Source organism: Girardinichthys multiradiatus, chromosome 1, assembly GCF_021462225.1.
Source record: "Girardinichthys multiradiatus isolate DD_20200921_A chromosome 1, DD_fGirMul_XY1, whole genome shotgun sequence".
Classification (NCBI taxonomy): domain Eukaryota; kingdom Metazoa; phylum Chordata; class Actinopteri; order Cyprinodontiformes; family Goodeidae; genus Girardinichthys; species Girardinichthys multiradiatus.
In genome coordinates, this window is record NC_061794.1 from 49170633 (window position 1) to 49190890 (window position 20258).

Below are 20258 nucleotides of genomic sequence, written 5' to 3' on the forward strand. Positions count from 1 at the left end.
CGTTGTGTAAATTACTGGAAAGCCTCGATTTCAACTTTATTTGATTTATTTTCTCACTACAAACATTTGAATTATTTTAACATGGAGATCAAACTTAACGCGCACTGTTTTGTTCCCTGTCTTTGCGCACGCGCACTTAGGCACGCATGCATTTGTTGAAGATGATGAAGGGCGTCATCAGGTGAATCTGGAGCATTACGTCATGACATTATACCCCTCCACACCTCGCGTACAGCATCCCTGGTGTCTGATTGGACAGTGATCCAGCTGTCTGTGCGGCCCATTGGCTGATCATGGGTCAGGTGACCAGAGTCGGGGTAGGGAGCAACAGCAGGAAGGGGTACATGCTCCAGATAAAGCAGCTCCGCCGGGACCACAGAACCTCAGACAGAACCGCTCAAGTCGAGGGAGCAGGACCAATTTCGACGCTGGGTTCGGAGTGGCTTAGAGCGGCCTACGGACCTGCGGAAGGTCGGAGCAGCTGGAGCAGTGGTGAGGAGGTGAGGGACGGGGTTCTTGTGGGTCCGGTTCGGTTTGATGCAGAGATGTTTATGGATCATACAGCAGAAAGATGCTTTCTTCGCGTTAACAGCAGCAGCGCCCTCTTGTGGCTGCAGATGATAGCACAGCCTGTTCCATGTTTGTATTGATGCTCTGTGTAGCCATGCTGCATTCACTGGCAGCTGGGAAACCAAAACAACAAAGGTGGTTCGATGCAAGAAAAGAAGCTTTAAATGTATTTATTCCCTCTGAATTCAGCTTCCAGTTTTCTGGAAGACTTTAGGTTTTAAACCGTCCTTCAGGATTTGTAGCTGGCGCTCAGGCAGAGGACACGCAGAGACAAACTGGATAAATCTGACATCTCCTTTGATTTTCCTCCTCAGAGATCCAAGCTGCCAGCTTCCCTGCAGCTGTATTAGACACTTGGGAAACAAATTTCAACCTGAACCTTACAAAAACCTCAGAGCTGGATCCAGAACATCAGAGCTGACCCTGTTGCATTCAACAACTTCTGTAAAAACAAGTATTCCTCTCCTTGGTCAGAAAAAATCAGTTTCTAACAGATGATTTGAGTTTCACTTCTCTTCCTGAAAGCAGACCTTTATGGTTCTGAAGGAACTAACCCAGAAAACATGTTCAGAAATCTGGTCAGAACTTCAGGGTTCTGTTAGAACCAGATGAGAGGAGAATGATCAGCATCTACACATCATGATGCATTGACAACCTGGGAAAAGGGAAACCATGTTGTTTAACTTCAGGAAGAGCTGGATGTTTCTCCCAGTAGTTTTGGCCCAGTTGGGGTTGGCTTTAGCTGCACGTTAACTCACCACGGTCAGAATTTATGCATCAGAATCAGAATTAGAATCCGTCGGTGTTCCTGTAACTGAGAACTGGAAAATCAATCTGGATCTGGATCAACCTATCCCAGAATGTTCAGCTGTGAATCGGATCTAAATCCGGTCGGACTTAATAAAACGTCCCTCAGGAACATTAACTGTTGGAATTACCTGAACATCTGTGCTTCGGATCCAGTCGAGCAAGGACAGAATCAAGCTCCAAACTCTCCCGGTCAGTCCTCTGGTGTTCCTGGGACCTCACTGATAGATCCGCTCTGCTGAATGGACCTCGTCATGGTTGAGTTTAACCAAAGTTTCTTCTTCCTGATCGGGTCGTTAATCACCATCATGTCAGTGAAGACAAACACGTTGATAATTCGGTCAGGTTTTCCCAACTCCACGGGTTAGAAGGTACCAGATCCACTGGCTTGTGATATGTAAGAACCTTTCATTTCTTCGGTTCTCATGAACCTGATGATTATATCTCAAGCTGTTAGACTCTTTTCACCTGAGCTTCAAAGGAAAGTTCTGTGTCAGGTACCACTCCAAGATCCTTGGACCCAGAAACAGGCATCTGCTGATACAGGAACATCTGACTCTGCGGCAGAACTGTGTGGCTCGGAGAAAACTGCACTGCCTGTTCTAACTAGGTTCTAGCTCCCAGTTGGTGAGTTCTTTGCAACCTTACGCAGACACCATAGATGTAAATGATATTGTCATCTGCACAGGTTAATCAGATGAACAGCAGAGAAACTAATGATCCAAGGATAAATCCTGGTTGAACACCAACTGACAGGTTCACAGCAGATGGTTCCAGGTTCTGTTTGCAGGCCAACAGAGATCGATCCAACAAAACAAATTCTATCATTTCTATTTCACGTCAAGAAAAATTCTTCTTATTAGGTTCAAGATTCCTTGGAAACATCCACTCCTGGTCAAGGAGTTACAGCAGGAACGTTTGCCTCCTTTAAAGCTCTGTCTAACCTGCAGGGTTCAGGTCCAGTTCTGATCCGACTGGAGCTGCCTTGGTCCTTCCTGAAAACCTCCATTTAAACCTTCCTGTCAGGTTTTTGACCCTTGCTTATCTAAAAAAACAACTTTCAGAAGATCTTCCTCCTCCTCCCTGGGCGATGAAGAGTAGCTGACTTCATGTTGTGTAATGAGCTCTGCAGAGCAGAAGTAGGTCACATAGTTTGTTTGCCTTAGCAGCTTTAACTGGGTTTTATATAACCCACTCAGAGGTCTGCAGCGACCCGATCGTCACGTTTTCCTGCTTTAAAATGTGCTGAAGAGACTGCAGACCAAAGGGTCTACAGGCTTCCTGAAGGTCCGTTTTCAGCCACTTAACTCAGACCTCTGACTGATTCAAACCCAAAGGATGAGCCAGAGAACTGATGAGAGAACCAGTTCTGAACTGATGAACTGCTCTCTGTCTTCTTCTCTGTTTTCTTTGAATAATCAGGTCTAAGTGGGTCTGAGCGGGTCTTAGTGGGGATTTTTGATGAAACTGATCCAAACTTCTCACTGATTCTCCATGAACTTCTCAGACCGTCTTCCGACCTTCTCCATCCTCAGTGCATCATGGGATCTGTAGTCCTCTCGGTTCTTCTTCACTGTCTCCTGACATCTTCGGTGTGTGTTGGTGTGGGTGTGGCCAGCCCAGGTAAAGGAGAGTTCTGTATTTTATTCTCTGTGACACACTGGGTGTGTTTAAACAGTGTGTGTGTGTGTGTGTGTGTCCTACAGGTGGCGCTGTGATGTGCCCGCTGCAGTGTGTGTGTGAGACTCGACCCTGGTACACCTCACAGTCCGTCTACCACCAGGCCCGGACGGTGGACTGCAATGAGCTCCACCTGCACAGAGTTCCAACCAACATCTCTGCAGACACTCAGGTGATTCCTGCTCTGACCCGAAATCAGCCAGAAAACCCTTGGGAATAAGTTTTTAATGTCTTCATGAACCTTCTTGTGGTCCAGGTGCTGCTGCTGCAGAGCAACAACATCTCCATTATCACCACTGAGCTGCAGAGCATAAGAAACATGACAGAACTGGACCTATCCCAGAACCGCTTCACTCAGGTAAAACTGGAGCGTTACATGTTCCTCACCAGAGCACTGGTATCTGGTTTCCTCGGGTTCCTTTCAGCACCACAGTGACCATGTTTCTGACTCTGTTCAGGTGAGCTCCATGGGCCTCTCCTCTCTGGTTCACCTGGTCACTTTGTACATTGAGGAGAACCACATTGAAGAGTTGGAGGACTTTGGTCTGAGGAACCTCTCCAGCCTGGAGGAGCTCTACATCAACCACAACCACATCTCCTCCATCGGACCCAAAGCCTTTGCTGGTCTCACCAGCCTGCTTCGGTAATCCAGTCGTCCCCTTCTAGAACTTTGTGGTTCTGTTACAACAATTAGACATTTTATTACCAACCGAAAGGGTCCAGGTAATGAACGACTGAACCTCTTTAGTGACCAGAAACAATGTCAGGTTCAGTATAACTTCAGATGGAGAACCACAAATGTTTTTACTTGAATAAAAAAAAAACCTCAAGGAAATCTGTCTGGACCTCAGAACCTCTTTTGTGTCCATAAACCGTTCTGTGGAGTCAGGAGGAGAACAGCTGAGTCACCTGAACCTTCCTGAAGAAGTTCAGCTTCTTCAAAAATAACACGATTGACGGATCAGTCTTTATTTCCAGAGCACTGAGGTGGCGCCAACACACCGCTGTTCACTGATTGGCCACGAGCGGGCTCAGCACCATGAGGAGGTGTTCGCCGACGTAGCACGGAGAATGACCAGCCAGGATTTTACCGGTACCGCAGGTCGGACAAGCCATGTGGGTCGGACTAACAGAGCTTTCACACCTAACACTTTGTACCATGGAAGAGTCCAGTTTCTGGAGCGGATCACACAGGTGTGAACTCATCCTGGACCCTGAAACAGCCCAGAATACCGTACCCTGGCTCGGTTTGCCTGGTCCCTGGAGCGGTTCGCTAGGAGAATGAATGCGTGCCGGGCGAGCGTATCAAAACCAGGAACCGAGGATGTAACACAAGAGCAGCACATACGAGTAGAAGAAGTAGTAGAGGAAAAACAAAGTACGAGTGCCAATCCGATTGGCACATGGGGCAGTGATGAGATTCAGGTGTGCAACTACGTTTTAAAACCAGAGGAGACGCACTTTCTTCTTCATGCTTTTTTCTTCTCAATCAGTGCAATACTGCCCCCTAAACAATCCGTTGCAACTGAATGACTTTGCTTGGTCCAGTCTAAGAAGCAAGCAGGGTCTGTTGAAGCCATGGATGTTCTGACTGGACGGGACGGATGGTTGGTTGGTCAAGACCAGTTATAACTTCAAGTTTCTCCAGATTGAGCTGAAGGAAGGTCCCTTTTTTTTTTTCTCTTGCTCTCGGTGGACGACACACATGTTTTCTCTCTCTCCCTCCCTGCTGATCCCTGCTTCTGCTTTTTGTCTGTATTTTTCTCAGAGCCTCGCTTTGCATATCCTCCAAACTTTTAAATTATGGATTTGGTCAGCTGGTCTCTCAACGTAATTGATCAAAATTTATTTTCAACGGGAAGACAGGGTAAAGGAGACCCTCTTGTCCAGACGGGACGTTCTTCTCTGGAAACACAATGGATTCTTGGCAGCAGTGGAAGATTGTGTTCCTGACTACGATGTCGGTGGAGGACGTAGAAAATGTGTACATATTTGGACTTTTAATAACAGGATTCCTGCTTTTTAGAGTTGGTGGTTACCTGACTTATCGAGTGATTCGCAAAACGTGGGCGACTGTTCAAAGCTTCCTGCGATGTTAGATGGAGTCTGTAGAGCGATCAACACTCAGACTGAAATGTTAAGAGAGAAGAATCACAAGCTGGACACGATTCTTGAACAGAATCGCAGCCTGGCAGCGGTTGGACTCAGAGGTTAAAAGATATAATCTTGGAGACGTTCGCTCCAGATCTGTGGAAAATACCAGAAATTTGGCTATGTCTGGTACTAATCTGGCGTCCCAATGTGGCCTTGGCAATTTCTGCTAACTGGCTATCGACAAAATATCTCCTGGATGTTCTATAAACATGACGCTCTTCCCCAGCACTCCCCTACCAGCTGTATGCTGATAGGACTATGATTGATAAAACTTCCACCTCTCTTCTCAAGGACAATGGTGCTTCTATCAGTGTTGACAGTCTAATTCTTGCAAACACACTCAGACTTATATATATTATATATACTATATATATTCACACCCTCCAGATTCCACCGTACTCTTGCTAAATCTTTACTTATGTGTATGTTGCTTACCCCTGCTGAGGTTTTTTGTACTATTTCAGACTCTATTCTGCTAAGAATAGAGTCTGAAATATGATTCCCCCCCCCCTCCTATCTTACTTTACCTAAATGTGTGATTTCATTACTTTTCATAGATTTTACCAGTAAAAACCAAACATTATTAGTAACTTGGACTTTAGCTGCTCTTCCACCAATGACCCAGCTTTCTTAATTAGATTACTTAGTTCAACTTCAGCACCAGTAAAACCAATATATTATTAGCACCTGAAAATGTGGATTAAAGCTGTTTTGAACCAGTGACTCAGCTTCACTAGTTAGAATTCATTGAAATGATGAGACTATTAATATTATCATCTTCTTTTAGCATAAGATGCTTTATTATTAAGAGTGGCTTGGAGCCAATTTCTACCAGTAAACTTGGAAGGATTATTAATTATTATTACTCCCAAGGATTATTAGTGTCATTTGATTTGTTTTTCTGTGTCTGTATCTGTTTATTTTCTTTGTGATTGTATTGTAATTGTTCTTCGTCATGTACAGCGCTTTGAATGACTGAAAAGCGCTATATAGATAAACTTACCTTACCTCTACCATCTGTGGGACATCAGCCCAGATGGTGATGCTGTGTCTCCTTTAGGACCTAAAACTGAACCCTGTGGAACTCCATATCTCACTTTGTAATGTTAGAGGATGAGCTTCAAGAGCATCCACTTTAGAACGGTACCAGAGATCACAAATGTTGTGATCAGCTGCATGGGGGGCTGCACCTAGGTCCAAAAATACCAGAACTGATGGATTGTTCAGATCCATTTCACACCTGCAGATCATTAAAAATCTTGCCTGGTACTGTTTCTGTGCAACAGTTGGATCTGAACAACAATCTGGAATATGTTAACCTTTAAAGATCTGGAAGTTGCCTCCAGTATCCTAATCCTGAACCCCAAAACACCTACAGAATCAGAACTTTCCAGAGGACCATGAAACCATCTGGCTTCTATAACATCTTTGAGAACCAACAACCAGATTACGCCTAGAACTCAATAAACTCAAGTCAGGAAGATAATTACTGTCCTGAAAACATATTTGGGAAGAATGATGAACAAAACTGGAACATCTAAAGAATCGTTATGAGTCCCTGATGGATCACAAAAATGTGTAAAGTCTCCAGTCAGACAAAGATCATCCAAGAAACCATCCAAAGCACCCCAATAAACAGGAATTCATGAAGAATCCATCTGAACCTCATGGGAATTGTCAATATCAGAAGAACCACTCTGAAAACCCCCAAAAAAACCCTGAAGACACAACCAAAAAACACTGTGGAACTTTTAGATCTTTATGAAGGACCAACACACCCACCACGTGGTAACAACACCATCCTGAGACTACTGTAACCACCCAGAGGCTCCAGAACCCTCCAATCAGTCTGACAACTATATAAAGGAGAACCTTTTCAAGCTGAACATTTTTAAAGACCAATAAACTCATCAGAGAACGTCAGCGGAGAACAACTTGTGGAACCATCCAGGAGGTGAGGTTCTTTTTAAAACAAAATAGTTCCAAACCCAAAGATTTGTTGGTTCAGAAACTTTCAGTGGGAGACAGAAACAGAACCGAACAAAGAGTCAAAGTGGTCGGCAAAATGCTCGGAGCCAAGTTACCTGATCCGAGCCGAACATTTTCACAGAGAAAGCACCGGTTCTTCAGCTCCTAACATCTGTGAGGAGCTTCAGAGCCAGGAGGACCAGGTGTAAAAAGTCTTCATCTATAAAATGAAGAGCAGGTTGGACTGAACTGAAGGCCCGGACTGAGTTGGACTGGGAATCTTTTTAATTGGCTACAGAGCAAAGTTCCCTACGGGGACAAAAACATTAGAAGAAGAACTTGTCTTTGGTTCTCTGATTCTCTTTAGAGGTTCTCCTTTACTTAGAATAAGGTTAAAAGATTTGTTGTGATAAACCATGTTGAAAAGTTCTGGTATTCTTTTGGGTTCTTGTTCTCTGCGTCTGGATCAGTTTTCTATTCTTGATCTTTCAGGCTACATCTGAACTCAAACCGGCTGGCGGCTATCGACAGCCGTTGGTTCGAGTCCCTGCCATCATTGGAGATCCTAATGATCGGGGAGAACCCCATCCTGGGTCTGGAGGAAAAGAACTTTCTGCCTCTGTCTCGCCTCCACAGCCTGGTTCTGGCCAGAATGGGACTGGTTTCTGTCCCGTCGGCTGCCTTTGTCGGCCTCGACTACCTGGAGAGCCTCTCTTTCTTTGACAACAAGCTCCGGTTGGTCTGCTGGCCACTTCCTGTTCTGAAGAGTCCAAATAAATCCTGCTGGCCCATTACTGGCCACGAGGATCCAACATTGGCCGAGATGTTGTTCCTGATGTTACTGATGAATGTTTCTCTGACCTACAGGTCCGTACCTCGGGATGCTCTCAGTGTGCTTCCAAACCTAAAGTTCCTGGACCTGAACAGAAACCCAATCAGCCGGATCCAACAAGGGGATTTTCAAAGCCTTCAGCACTTGGAGGAGCTCAGGTAAGTTTTAGAGGCAAACAAAATCCATTGGATCTTTAAGAGCTTCTTGTCTCAGTTCTGCCTTTAAGGACCCAGACTGGTACAGAATCTGCATCTCGCCAGAAGATGCCCCAGTCTGGCTGTTGATGTCCTCCTCGGTTCAACCTTCATTCTTGAGAAAGACCTAAAAACTCCTCCATTTCTCCAACAACCCTCGTAACGTCTGTACTGCTGAGGGATCAGGTTACTCTCCTTACTGCTGGAGTCTGGCCTGGGGGAGTCTCCATGGAGAGCTCCTGGTGTCAGGACCTGTACTTACGGTGCCTGAATGAGCCACATGGGTCCTCCACCACAGGGGGTCACCACCCGCTAAAGATCGTGGTGGTCTGAACCTCAGTAAGACCTCAGCTGGAATTTGACCTTCAGGACCTTCTTCCTGGTGCTAACTGCACCACCTTCTAGGGCTTTAGGGCTTTGAAAACATTACTTTAAACTCATGATGTTTCATGAGGCAACCTTAGTAAATCAAGATGGAAAAGAGATGAAAACAAACCTACCTTTATTTAAGATTACCAGCAGGGGGCACCTCTTGCTGTTGAAGCACATAATTTAGCCAAATAACAAGGAGACCTGCTTCCCCTGATAATTCATCACCGCGGCTAACATTTCAGGTAAACCTTCATCTGGGTTCGAGGGCGGGTTCTGTCTTCACAGAATCGAGCCGTCACAAATGAAGGAAAACCAAGACACTATGTTGGTGTGGAGCCCCCTGCTGGTCGAACATAGGCACTAAATACACGCAGTGCTGCTGTGAATTATCGTCAACATGTTCTTCTGAACGAAATTTTCAAACATCCCAGTCGGCTCCTCCCACAGATACAACGTTACCATGACAACATCAGGTCAACTGCTCACCTTTCATGGCGTTACGGTGCTGACTTCACCTCACCTGCTGACTCAGAGGTGTGACAGCAGGGGGTTGGGCTCGGGGTAAGGTTGTACCTGTCCCACCCCACCTCAGCCAATCAGCTCATTTCTCCTGAGGTTGACCGTTGAGAAGAATAAATATTAAAATGCTCAAAGATCAACTGCAGGATGCAATATGTTATTTTATGATTTTATTTCAAACCTTGTTTCTATTGATAATGTTCTGATCCCAGTTTGGTCCAATTAACTTGTGAAATGTGGTAGAATACCTGATCAAGTTTCTGCTGGGAGATATTAGTCATTAAACCAGTTCATTAAACCAGTTCATTAAACCAGTTCATTAAACCAGTTCATTAAACCAGTTCATTAAACCAGTTCATTAAACCAGTTCATTAAACCAGTTGAAAGATGCAGGCAGAGAGCGGAAAGTCGTCTCTTTCATATCCAACGGTTTCAGGTACAAAATGACCAAAATATAAACTGATCCATAGGAGGTCGTCTGGGTCCAGGTGTCCTTGGTCCTTCAGAAGCATCTTCAGAATTTATCTCTCAGCTGAAGAGTTCTGTTAGAGGGACCATGATGTCCAGTTCCAAGATTTCTGGTTCTGTTTGGTTTCTAAAATGAAGGAAAAATATGTAGAAATAATTTGTGCTGGGTTCTGGTTTCTTTGCATTCAGTCTAAACAACATGGAGGATCTGCTGATGGTGGAGCGAGCAGCTTTCCAGAACCTGCCAGAGATCACCAAACTGGAGCTGTGTAACAATCCTCGGCTGTCCTACATTGACCCGCAGGCCTTCAGGTGATTCTGAGAAACATTTGTAGAGAACGGGACAGACCCGTCTGCTCTCTGCTGATCAGCGCTGCTAATAAATGTAGACTTCATGCTTCCTAATGAAGCTCAGTGTAGAAACATCTGCAGACATCTGACAGATGTTTGCAGTCCAGCAAGTTAGAGCTGCAGCGTGTGATCCGTCTGAAATGTTTTTCTCTCCTGTGCCCCCCGTCAGAGACTTGCCGTCCCTCCGGACTCTCCTTCTTCTTAACAACAAGCTGAGCCTTCTCTCTGGGGACCTCCTCTCCACCCTGCCGTCCCTGGAGGAGCTGTCCCTGCACTCCAACCCTCTGCGGTGTGACTGTCTCCCCTCTTGGGGGCCTCACCTCGGAAACCAGTCGCACCTCAAGCTGCTGGAGTCTTCCATAACCGTCTGCTCCTCCCCGCCGCACCTGATTGGCCGGGAGCTGCAGGAGGTGGTGGCATTTGGATGGGGTGGGGGCGGAGCCAACAGCTGCCTACCTCACATCTCTCCTGACGCCTTTCCTCCAATCATGAATGTCAGCGCAGGACAACCCATCACGTTGGAGTGCTGGGCGGATGCAGACCCCGCCCCCCAGTTCTACTGGGTGACACCGACCGGAGACAAGGTGGGTGGGGGGTTGTCTTCTCAGGTGACTGTAGATGGATATATAGCTGTTAATTTTCACTGTATAATGATACACAGTTCCTACACACACACAAGAACAAGCAGGAGATGCGTGAAGGTCACAGAACTGCCTGCTTCATCATCTGAAACATCAACCGCCAGGGCATCAGAATCACCCTGGAAGAGAAGGCCTTCATCCGTTTCATTGCTCCAACCGTTGGCCGATACAGTGCGGGTCCAGAATCTACAGTAACCTCCTCCCAGCATCCAGAACTTGTCAGAGTTCACTTACCAGATAGCTTCTGCTATCCGGGTCCAAACTGGTCAGAACAGAAATAGTTGACCTAACTTAATGAAACACAGGATGATGTCTAATCGGAGCATCTTTCCAGAACAACAGCAGAGTTAAAACCTGTAAACATACCAGATGTAGCATCCGAAACACGGGTTCTGGACTGAAACCAGTGTTATCTGGAGCGGCTCCTCCCAGCTGTAGCTTTGTGAGTGTTGAATAAACAATCAAGGGGCGGAGTTACCGCCTTATTTTATGAGAAACTCCTGAACAGCAACAAGACATTTGGGAACTTTAGTTCTTTAGAACATGTGGTGGTCCGGTCCAGATCTTTAGATGCTGGAACATCCTGAACATCTCCAAACTTCCGTTACCGGCTTGATTTTAGCTGCTTTCTTATAGTGGAGGATTTAAACGTTCATATTGATAATGTTAAAGTAAGATGAGCGACAGAACTATTAAGGATTCTGATTGGCTTTGGACTTTGATATCAGGTTACAGAACCAACCAATAACAAGGGACATGTACTAGTTCTGGTTATTTCCAGAAGTCTAAACTTTGCTGATATTTTTCTTTCTGACAATTTCAGTTGGCTTTTTAAAATGATTATTCCCTGGAACCAGAACCAGAACCAGAACCAGAGCTGAGATCATCACAGAACACTGTATCAGTTATCTTCTCACTATCAACCAGTCTGCCCTCAGCCTCTGTTGAGGACCTTGTAGATAACTTTAGTCTGACTATTGTGGATCTTATGGATGAAATTGACCCGATAAAGTCCCATGGCCCAATCGCATAGTGAGGGTCTGCTGGGAACGCCTCGCGGAGCCCTCAGCCAGGCATGTATTCAACTCCCACCTCCGGGAGAGCTTCGACCAGATCCCGGGGGATGTTGGAGACATAGAGTCCGAGTGGACCATGTTCTCCATCTATTGTCGATGCTGCTGCCCGTAGCTGCGGCCGTAAGGTCTGCAGTGCCTGTCGCGGCAGCAATCCCAGAACCCGGTGGTGGACACTGGCAGTAAGGAATGCTGTCAAGCTGCAGAAGGAGTCCTATCGGCTGTGGTTGGCTTGTGGGACTCCTGAGGCGGCTGACGGGTATCGTGAGGCCAAGCGTGCTGCGGCCCGGGCGGTGGCAGAGGCAAAAACTCGAGCCTGGGAGGAGTTCGGTGAGGCTATGGAGAAGGACTACTGGTTGGCCTCGAAGCGATTCTGACAAACCGTCCGGCGCCTCAGGAGGGGGAAGCAGTGCTTCACCAACACTGTTTATAGTGGGGGTGGGGAGCTGCTGACCTCAACTGGGGACATTATCGTGCGGTGGAAGGAGTACTTCGAGGATCTCCTCAATCCTGCCATCACGCATTCCCTGGTGGAAACAGAGGCTGGGGGCTCAGGGTTGGACTCTTCCCTTTCTTCTTCTAAGGGATCACACAAGTTTAGACTGGACTAGGTAAATAGACAACATTAAAATTTTTATTCACAGCTTAATTTGCAAGAAGTGGAAATGTTGTGGTTGGAAGTACATCTTTGGTTGTCAAACAAAATTGTTTTTATTGGACCTATGCATAATTTAGGATTGGTTTGAAATAATAGAGTTTTCTGTGTGGTTATGAACAGGTTGAACTGAGCTAAATTCACGCCTGTCACTTTTATTAATAATTAATCTACTAAATCAACCTTTCACCTAAACTGCATAACCACCTTTTCATCCTAGAATACGAAACAAGTGATGGGCATAAACAATATGTGGTGTTATCATCACTAAAGGAAATTAGTACAAAAAGAGTGGTGGCTTGTCTATAGAAAAAGATGTTATACCTGAAATTATAATCGTGAATAATGTTCAGTGTCTAATCTAGTTGAACTTACTCAAGACCTATGAGGCTTTATTAGAAGTTTATAGATCCTGACCAATCACATTTAATATCAGGAATAAGTTTTATGGTCCCATGTGGAGGAGTTGAGTGGAAGCCGTAGTTCATATGAACAACAAAACATCTGCGGTCCTAATGGCTGGGATTTGCTAACACCTAAATGTCCTGATGTTAATTTCCAATGAAGCTAAATAAATAACCTTTGATCTTCTAACTGGTGGAAATCATAAGCTTTTCAGACGGTCATAAACCCTTTGATCTTCTGACAGGGACCATAAATCACATTTTGACACAATATATCTGTTTTACTCTCCAACATCTGCATAGAGGAAGATTAGTCCCCAGAGGAAAACATCTCAGACAGCTGCCAATCTTCTCAGGATCTTCCCAAAAACCCAAAAGCTCCATCTCAGATTCCACAGGCTTCCGTTAGCAGGTTAAAGGTTAAAGATCATGACACTAAATCAGTGTGGCTGCTTGGAAGAGATGATGGAGAAAGCCTCTTCTCTCTAAAAAGAAGATGTCCTGAGGACTTAGTTTAGCAAAGCTGCATCGGGATGAAGGACAAAGACTTCTGGGACAATGTCCTCTGGACAGATGAGACCAAAGTATAGGTGTGGGACCATAATGAACAGAACCATGTTTGGAGAAAACCAGACACAGCAAATCAGCACAAACACCTCATAACAGCTGTCAAGCATGGTGGTAGAGGGATGATGATGTGGGCTTATTTTACAACCAGAGGACCTGGACCTTGCTGTCACTGAGTGGACCATGATCTCCTCTGTTTATCAACGTATTCTAGAGTTGTCCATCTGTCTGTCTGCTGATGCTTGGTCCAAACTGCGTGTTCAACAGAACCTTGATCCCAAACACAGCAGCAGATCCCCAACATAATGGTTGAAAAGAGTCAAGATGCTGCCATGGCCTAGTCAAAGTCCAAACATCAGTCTGATTGAAATGCTGTGGTGGGACCTTCAGAGATATGAGCTGAAACCACAGTAAAATGAAGAAACATTGGAAAGAAGAGGGGGCCAGAACCAGAACAACCCTAATCCAAAAATAAACAAAGTACCAATAAACTTGAACTCTGATGTTAAAATTGTTTTATAGGTGAGCTCTGAGCTGGTGGCTGCACCAATCAAATCAGAGCAAGGGCGTGGCCTGAGCAGGAAGAAGAAGCATCATCATCACATGTCTGAACCCGGAGCCTTGGTGATAGAACAAGCTGAGCCTTCAGATGCAGGTGAGCCTCTGGCTCGGTTCTCCATCCAGCACCATTAAACTCTGCATTAAATCTATTTCTGTTCCTTCCTCAGGTGTGTACACCTGTGTGGCCTGGAACGTTGAGGGTGCAGACACCAAGAGCATCTCAGTGTCTGTGGACTCTCAGGGGTCCGGACAAGGGAGCCCCTGGGGCGTCCAGCCCGGCAAACGCAGGCTGTGGTATGGGAATTCCTCTAGCTCTGCAGCCTCTCTGGTGGTTCTTGCTAAGGTACTGATCCAGTCCTGATTTTTTGCCTGTGTATCCCCTTCTGTTCTTCTCACTCACGGAACACTTCATTCAGCTGGTTCTGGTTGTTCTTGGTCCAGGTGGTCCATGCCCAGTCAGTGGTCTTAGAGTGGAAGTTGTATTTCAGCAGAGGAGCTTCATCTGTGGGTCAGAACCAGCACGACGCTGACCTCCCTTTACCTCGGTGGACCAGTGCTGTCGTGCACATCGACAACCCTCAGATCAGCTACACTGCCAAGGTGAGCACATCCTCCAACGGCGTGGTCCTGAAGATCTTCTCATTGTTTATGGTCTGAAATGATGTGGAATGAAGATAAACTGAAACTGTTCTGCTTGTTGCATCGAGCAGAACAGTTTCTCTCCTGCTTCTGTTACTGGGGTTGTGGAACGTTACGAGTCTTGGTCTCAAAGTCTTGGTCTTGGACTCAGTCTCAGGTACCTAACAGGTAGTGGTAGCTCCATGGTGTTTGTTTTCTGATCTGGTAATCGGCCCCCAGCTCCCACAATGCATCAGCAATCAGGATGCACCAGATCCATGAGTTATGTTTATGAACACATGCCCGTTCTGTGAAAATATGACAATGTTCCTTTCAGGTTCCTTTAAGCAGTTTGAGTTACGTAGAACTCACTCATTTCAAGCTATAATAGTCTTTTCTTTAACTGTTGATGAACCAACTAACACCTCAGAACCTCTAATGGTTCATAAAGCCTTTCCTCTATGAGCCTTCTTGGTGTCAGATGACTTGTCCACTTGACGTCTTCACTGGAAGGATTGAGGGCATCAGGAACCTTCTCATCCTTTTGTCTACCAGGTGTCTTCACAACAGAAGTTCTTGGTGGTTCAGACAGTCCGGTGTCTTGTGCTGGAGTCCTGGTGCTGCCTTCAGACCGTTACCTGAACGGATTTATGATTCCATGTCTGGTGACTTCACATGGACTGCTACGAGTCTGCTGTCTGACTTCAGCCTCCATAAATGTCTGCTGGTCAGACTCTTCTAGGAGCACATTGTGGATATATTGACTCTCTGGTTCACCGTTTCTGGTGTGACCCACCATCTCAGTGATGCTTTGCAACATTTCTGCCCACAAGATTATGACTCTTGCTCTCCATTCTCCTTTAGATAAGATCTGAAATTCCTTTCTGAAGCTCCAACATCCATAAATGTCTCTTGATGCATGGCTCTTCCTTTCCTTCTGAGCTTCAGTGTCTTGGTCACATGGGGGCAGGTTCTGGATCATGGATCAGCAATCTGCATCCCTCTTCCTTGAGATGCTGGGTCACACCTAAGTGGTTTCTTCAAGTGGTTTGTGATCAGTTTCCACATCAACTTCTTTTCCAGAAACATTTATTTTTCCATGTGCTCTGTTCTGCAGATGATCATGATGTTTATGTTTCTGGTCTTTCCTCTGAGTCCACCTCTGAAGTTACTCGCAGCTCTACATTATGGTATCAGAGCAGAGGAGCTTCAGTGAGCATTGTTCTGTTGAAGGTGTGCTGAAGCTCTTCATCCTCCAGTAAAGCTACATCATCTCCTATCAGTCCATCAAACGGTTCAGTAAACGGAGACATGCTTAGTATGAACCATCTCTATTGAACACCATCTGGTATCTAGCTACGATTTGAGAAGATATGTACCAAGTGTTGGTCTCAGTCTGTTACTGTTGTTCTTCAGCCTCACTCCAGACCAGGAGATCTTCAATGACAGGTTTCAACTGTTGTCTCTCTGGCCTGTGAAGACATCTGGGGCAGAATTAGGCCCAACAGAAAGTCTCTGCTGTTAAACATTCAGACTGACTTCATCGGGTTTCATTTTCCAGAATCCTGAACCTGCATCCCACCCTGTGAAGCTTCTGGCTTTTGAAGGTGGGCTGGTTATTGCCTCCATCGTAGGTAGCTGGTAGAGCTTCCTAAAAACTCCAGCCTGGGTGGATTCTTCAGTTCTTTTGATTAATTTCCTTTTTTCCATTCAGTTAATCCATGTGGTCACCTTTACTCAGTGTCATCATCTTCTCAGTTAGAGCCTTGTTTCTGCTGATATTAGCTTAGCATCAGCTTTCACAACCACAACTTCCTCTGTGAACACCTCATTCTTGTGTTTCTCTGTCCAGTTGCAGGCATCTTCTCTCCTTTGTATGTTGATGGTTCTGTAGGTCTTAGAACAATCTTGAAGCAGGCTGTAAGGAATCACGTGGCTTTGTGCAACCGTGTCAAGTTTAGATGACACATTTCTGTGCAGTCCATCCATCTAGTGGACTGGTAACATCTGGCATCGCCTGCGCCATGCACTACCTCCTTACAGTGGTTGATTTTCTCATAGTTCTTACACTATTAGCTGTAGGCAGGGCGTGTTTAGGTACACAGCATCTATCTGCTAACCTTCTCCTACTGCTCCTTGCCTTGCATCTGTCTAAGTTAGACTCCCCTTTCTGATGCCATGCAGGACTGTTTACCTTTATCTCCTTCAATGCATCTGACATGATTCCATATACAACATCATCTCTTCTACTGCAGTCCTGGAGCTGTCTGAACTCACATTCTCTTGCCTTTAGTTGTGACTCTGGAATCCACTGGCTACCAGGCATGCCCTCTTGCACACGTGCAGAACTTGTATCATAAGTTCTGTTTACTGTGGTTTACGGTACTGACAATGTACCTTGGCTCCAAGCTTTGCTGAAACCTTCTTCAGTGTTGTGCAACAAAAGGTCTGGTTTGGTTATTAGCAACTATTAAAAATTATAATGAACAATTAATTGTTAACATAATCACTAATGAAGTTAGAATATAATATTTTTAGTCAGGCAAACTCTTTAACCAGGCCAATAACACTCAAAAATGAAAGAATAAGTAAACTATAAACTATAAAAAGTAGTAAACAACAACCAGAGTAGAAGAGAGTCCAGCCTCTCTTGAGGAGCTCCAGAGGGTTCCAGAGCCCATGCCTGTTGGACTCCGGCAGGACTGCCCTTTGTTATGGACAGGATTTCTAGACGCAGTCGAGGGCCGAAGGGGGTCTGGTTTGGGGACCAGAGGATTTCGTCTCTTCTTTTTGCAGATGATGTGGTCCTGCTGGCCCCCTCTAGCCAAGACCTCCAGCATGCGCTGGGGCGGTTCAAAGCCGAGTGTGAAGCGGCTGGGATGAAGATCAGCTCCTCCAAGTCCGAGGCCATGGTTCTTGACTGGAAAAGGGTGGCTTGTCCTCTTTAGGTTGGAGGGGAGTTCCTGCCTCAAGTGGAGGAGTTCAAGTATCTCGGGGTCTTGTTCACGAGTGAGGGAAGAATGGAGCGGGAGATCGACAGACGGATCGGTGCAGCTGCCGCAGTAACGGGGGCGCTGTGCCGGTCCGTTGTGGTGAAGAGGGAGCTGAGCCGAAAAGCAAAGCTCTCGATTTACCGGTCGGTCTATGTTCCTAAACATTATTCCAATAAAATAATAATTCAAAATTAATGTTGTTAACTTGCCATCACAGGGAGCAACGCACTACTGGTTTACCAACTCCTTTAACTACCATTAATATAAATATTAATGTGTGTATGAGCGCTGGTGGCGCATTACGGCTGATCTGTGTTCAAACCACTCATTAAAGTAAAGTTTGTTACAACTTTAAAACAAAACCCAAAGCAAAAAAACATGCTAGCATTCAAATAGTTTAGCTTTCAGCACCTCAAACAAAGCCTGTCTATCTGCTAACCTGTTTATCTATTCACCTGTCTTTGGTCCCTTCTCTGTAGGTCCCAGCTGATGTTCAGGAGTACAATCTGACGCACCTCCTTCCGGCCACAGAGTACAACATCTGCCTAACTGTGTCCTCCCCCCCCACACCTCATCCCACCTCCCTATCCTCCTCTACCCTCCTCTCCGCTCCTGTCCACACCTCGTGCCTGAACGTCACCACCAAGGAGGCGGGTTTCTCTGTGGAGCTGGTGGCATCACAGCACAGCAGCGTGGCGCTGGCTGCTGTCTTGGGCTCCATGTTTGCCCTGTCCATCATGATGCTGCTGGTGGTGTACATGGGCCGTCGCGTGCATCAGCACAAGTCCTGTGGCCAATCACTGAAGAAGTACATGCAGCACACAACATCCATCCCTATGAACGAGCTGTACCCACCTCTAATCACACTGTGGGAGAGTGAGGCTGAGAAGGACAAAGGTGACAAGGAGGAGGAAGAAGGCAGGGAGGAAGCAGAGTGGGGTGAGGGGGAGGCGGGGAGGAGTCAGATCAACACAAACAAAACTTACATATGGTAGCGGGGATGGAGGGGGGTGTTTGGGCTGTCAGACTCACTGCAGGGTGAAGAAATACCCAACAACACCTGCAGGGGGGTTACTGTCATAGGGTCTTAAAGGGTCAGCCGGCTGTTTTAGCCCAGTAATTATGGATCCTGATTGATCCGTCACATCCTGTGACCACACTGCACCATCATCACCTTTACATTTAGCAGACCCAGTCCAACCTGCTGGTACCATTAATGTTACTGGTAAACTCATGGCTTTAATAGAAAATGAGAAAATCAAATATTCTGGGTTGAAACTTGGAGTAAACAGTTTCTCAACTTACACCTGAGCAGCTGCTCTTCCTCTAGACACTTTTAACAAACGCTTCTCAAATCGGAGCTGTGGGACTGATACCGTGACGTCAGTGGGATTAAATGGGACAACTTGTCCTGCAGTGCCTGAGGGGTCCAGATGTCCTCACCTTTGTCTCCTCTCTGTGCAGCACTATGTCGGGTACTGTTCTGGTAAAATTCTCATTATTGTAATTTACTTAATAACATGAATGCAGCACTGACCTCCAGCGCTGTGGAAAATGTTCCGATTATGTGAGGGCTTTAAAGGTTTCATTGTCAGGTCATGAAGCCCATCACAGATCAGCTGTTCCTGTGTGCGTTCACAATCTGGAGACCGTTTAGTGTGCAGAGAACTTATGGATTTAATTTGTGCATGTCTTTATTTATCTTGTTCTAATACTTTCTATTTTTGAATTAACATTTTCTCTAATTACTCTCAGCAGCAGACCCAGGAATCACTCAGTTTCTTGTTAAAAGGCTGAAGCATGAACCCTGTTGGTTCTGTATGTGTTGTCTCACGCTGCTGTTTGCACAGAACCAGCAAAAAGGAACCAAATGAAAAACTGAATGCTGCACCCCGTCCATCTGGACTTCCCTGTTTGAAACGGATGCAAAATCAAAATGCTCCAAATATCTGCTGCAAACAGATCCATCTTATCTGAGCTGCTGCAGTAAAACCAGCAACAGGAACAAATATTTATCAGAAGAAACCATTAAATGAATGTTTCTTCTGAGTGCTTCATATGTGAAAATGTTCTGTTGATCATAAATCACCTATTTAACTATAAAGTCTGGCAGAACCCGTCTCAGGTTTGAAAATAAAGACTGAAGAAGAAGACGAAGTGGACACTAATATGTCGGCGGGCCTTCGTGGGAGCGCCCTCTAGTGTTATGGAGTTAAATTAGTCTCAATATTATTCAATCAAACAAAAAAATAATCTCAATCAAAAAATATTAAGTTGTGATCAAAACTTTCAAAGTTGTAACGATTATTTTTCTTTAAATGGAATATTTTATTTTGGGGAGAAATAAAATTGTTTGATAAAACTGTTTTTGATTAAAATGACTCATTTTTTCTCACGAAGAGAAAAAAGTTATTTGCAAAACATAAACTTTTATTTTTATTTTGTGCCAAAAATCTTTGGTTATGACTCTCTCTTTTGGTTTTGACGCTCTCTGTTTTTGGTTGAACTCAACGAATTTTGAGTTCTGGGAACATGAACATCCTGGGCGGGGCCTAAAGACGAACGCTGTAAGACGTTTCCCTATTGGTTAGCGCTGACTAAAGCAGCAGACTCTGATCCCCTCCACCTCTGAACTTCTGGTCCAACTGCAGGGTTTGCAGCGTCGCTTCAGTGAGGAGACATCAACTGTACAGAAGAAAACTGAGCCGACAGTCAGAAATACGTGGTGACGTCAGCCGACACCAGCTCTCTCTTAAAGATTAGCTTCATACAAGATGCATTAATGGAGCAGAAAGGACCAGATCCTGGTGACGGTTGAGAAAATAAGAGGA

At 45.4% G+C, this 20258-nt stretch overlaps 1 protein-coding gene across 6 annotated transcripts; it reads left to right on the top strand.

Moving 5' to 3' along the window:
* The first annotated feature begins 278 nt into the window (after positions 1-278).
* On the top strand, positions 279-19762 carry si:ch211-180f4.1 (uncharacterized protein LOC100144405 homolog). 6 transcript variants are annotated; one of them, XM_047365798.1, is made up of 13 exons: positions 279-500; positions 2913-3000; positions 3084-3229; positions 3314-3415; positions 3516-3700; positions 7672-7914; positions 8047-8169; positions 9754-9876; positions 10085-10499; positions 13778-13910; positions 13984-14159; positions 14258-14416; positions 17907-19762. In XM_047365798.1, the coding sequence occupies exons 1-13, from the start codon at positions 294-296 to the stop codon at positions 18420-18422; spliced, it is 2616 nt and encodes an 871-aa protein (XP_047221754.1). In that variant the 5' UTR covers positions 279-293; the 3' UTR covers positions 18423-19762. The 6 variants fall into 6 exon arrangements, with proteins under 6 accessions (XP_047221754.1, XP_047221745.1, XP_047221792.1 ...); XM_047365789.1 differs by having other exon boundaries at positions 279-492; positions 2800-3000; XM_047365828.1 differs by having other exon boundaries at positions 366-492; positions 2885-3000.
* The last annotated feature ends 496 nt before the right edge of the window (positions 19763-20258 follow it).

Bases quoted from the DNA above. Each gene is read 5' to 3' on its own strand.
- si:ch211-180f4.1 (XM_047365789.1), top strand. From the start codon at position 294: ATGGGTCAGGTGACCAGAGTCGGGGTAGGGAGCAACAGCAGGAAGGGG. The intron at 3,416-3,515 runs GTAAAACTGGAG...GACTCTGTTCAG, and splicing joins CCCAGAACCGCTTCACTCAG to GTGAGCTCCATGGGCCTCTC. The intron at 9,877-10,084 runs GTGATTCTGAGA...GCCCCCCGTCAG, and splicing joins ATTGACCCGCAGGCCTTCAG to AGACTTGCCGTCCCTCCGGA.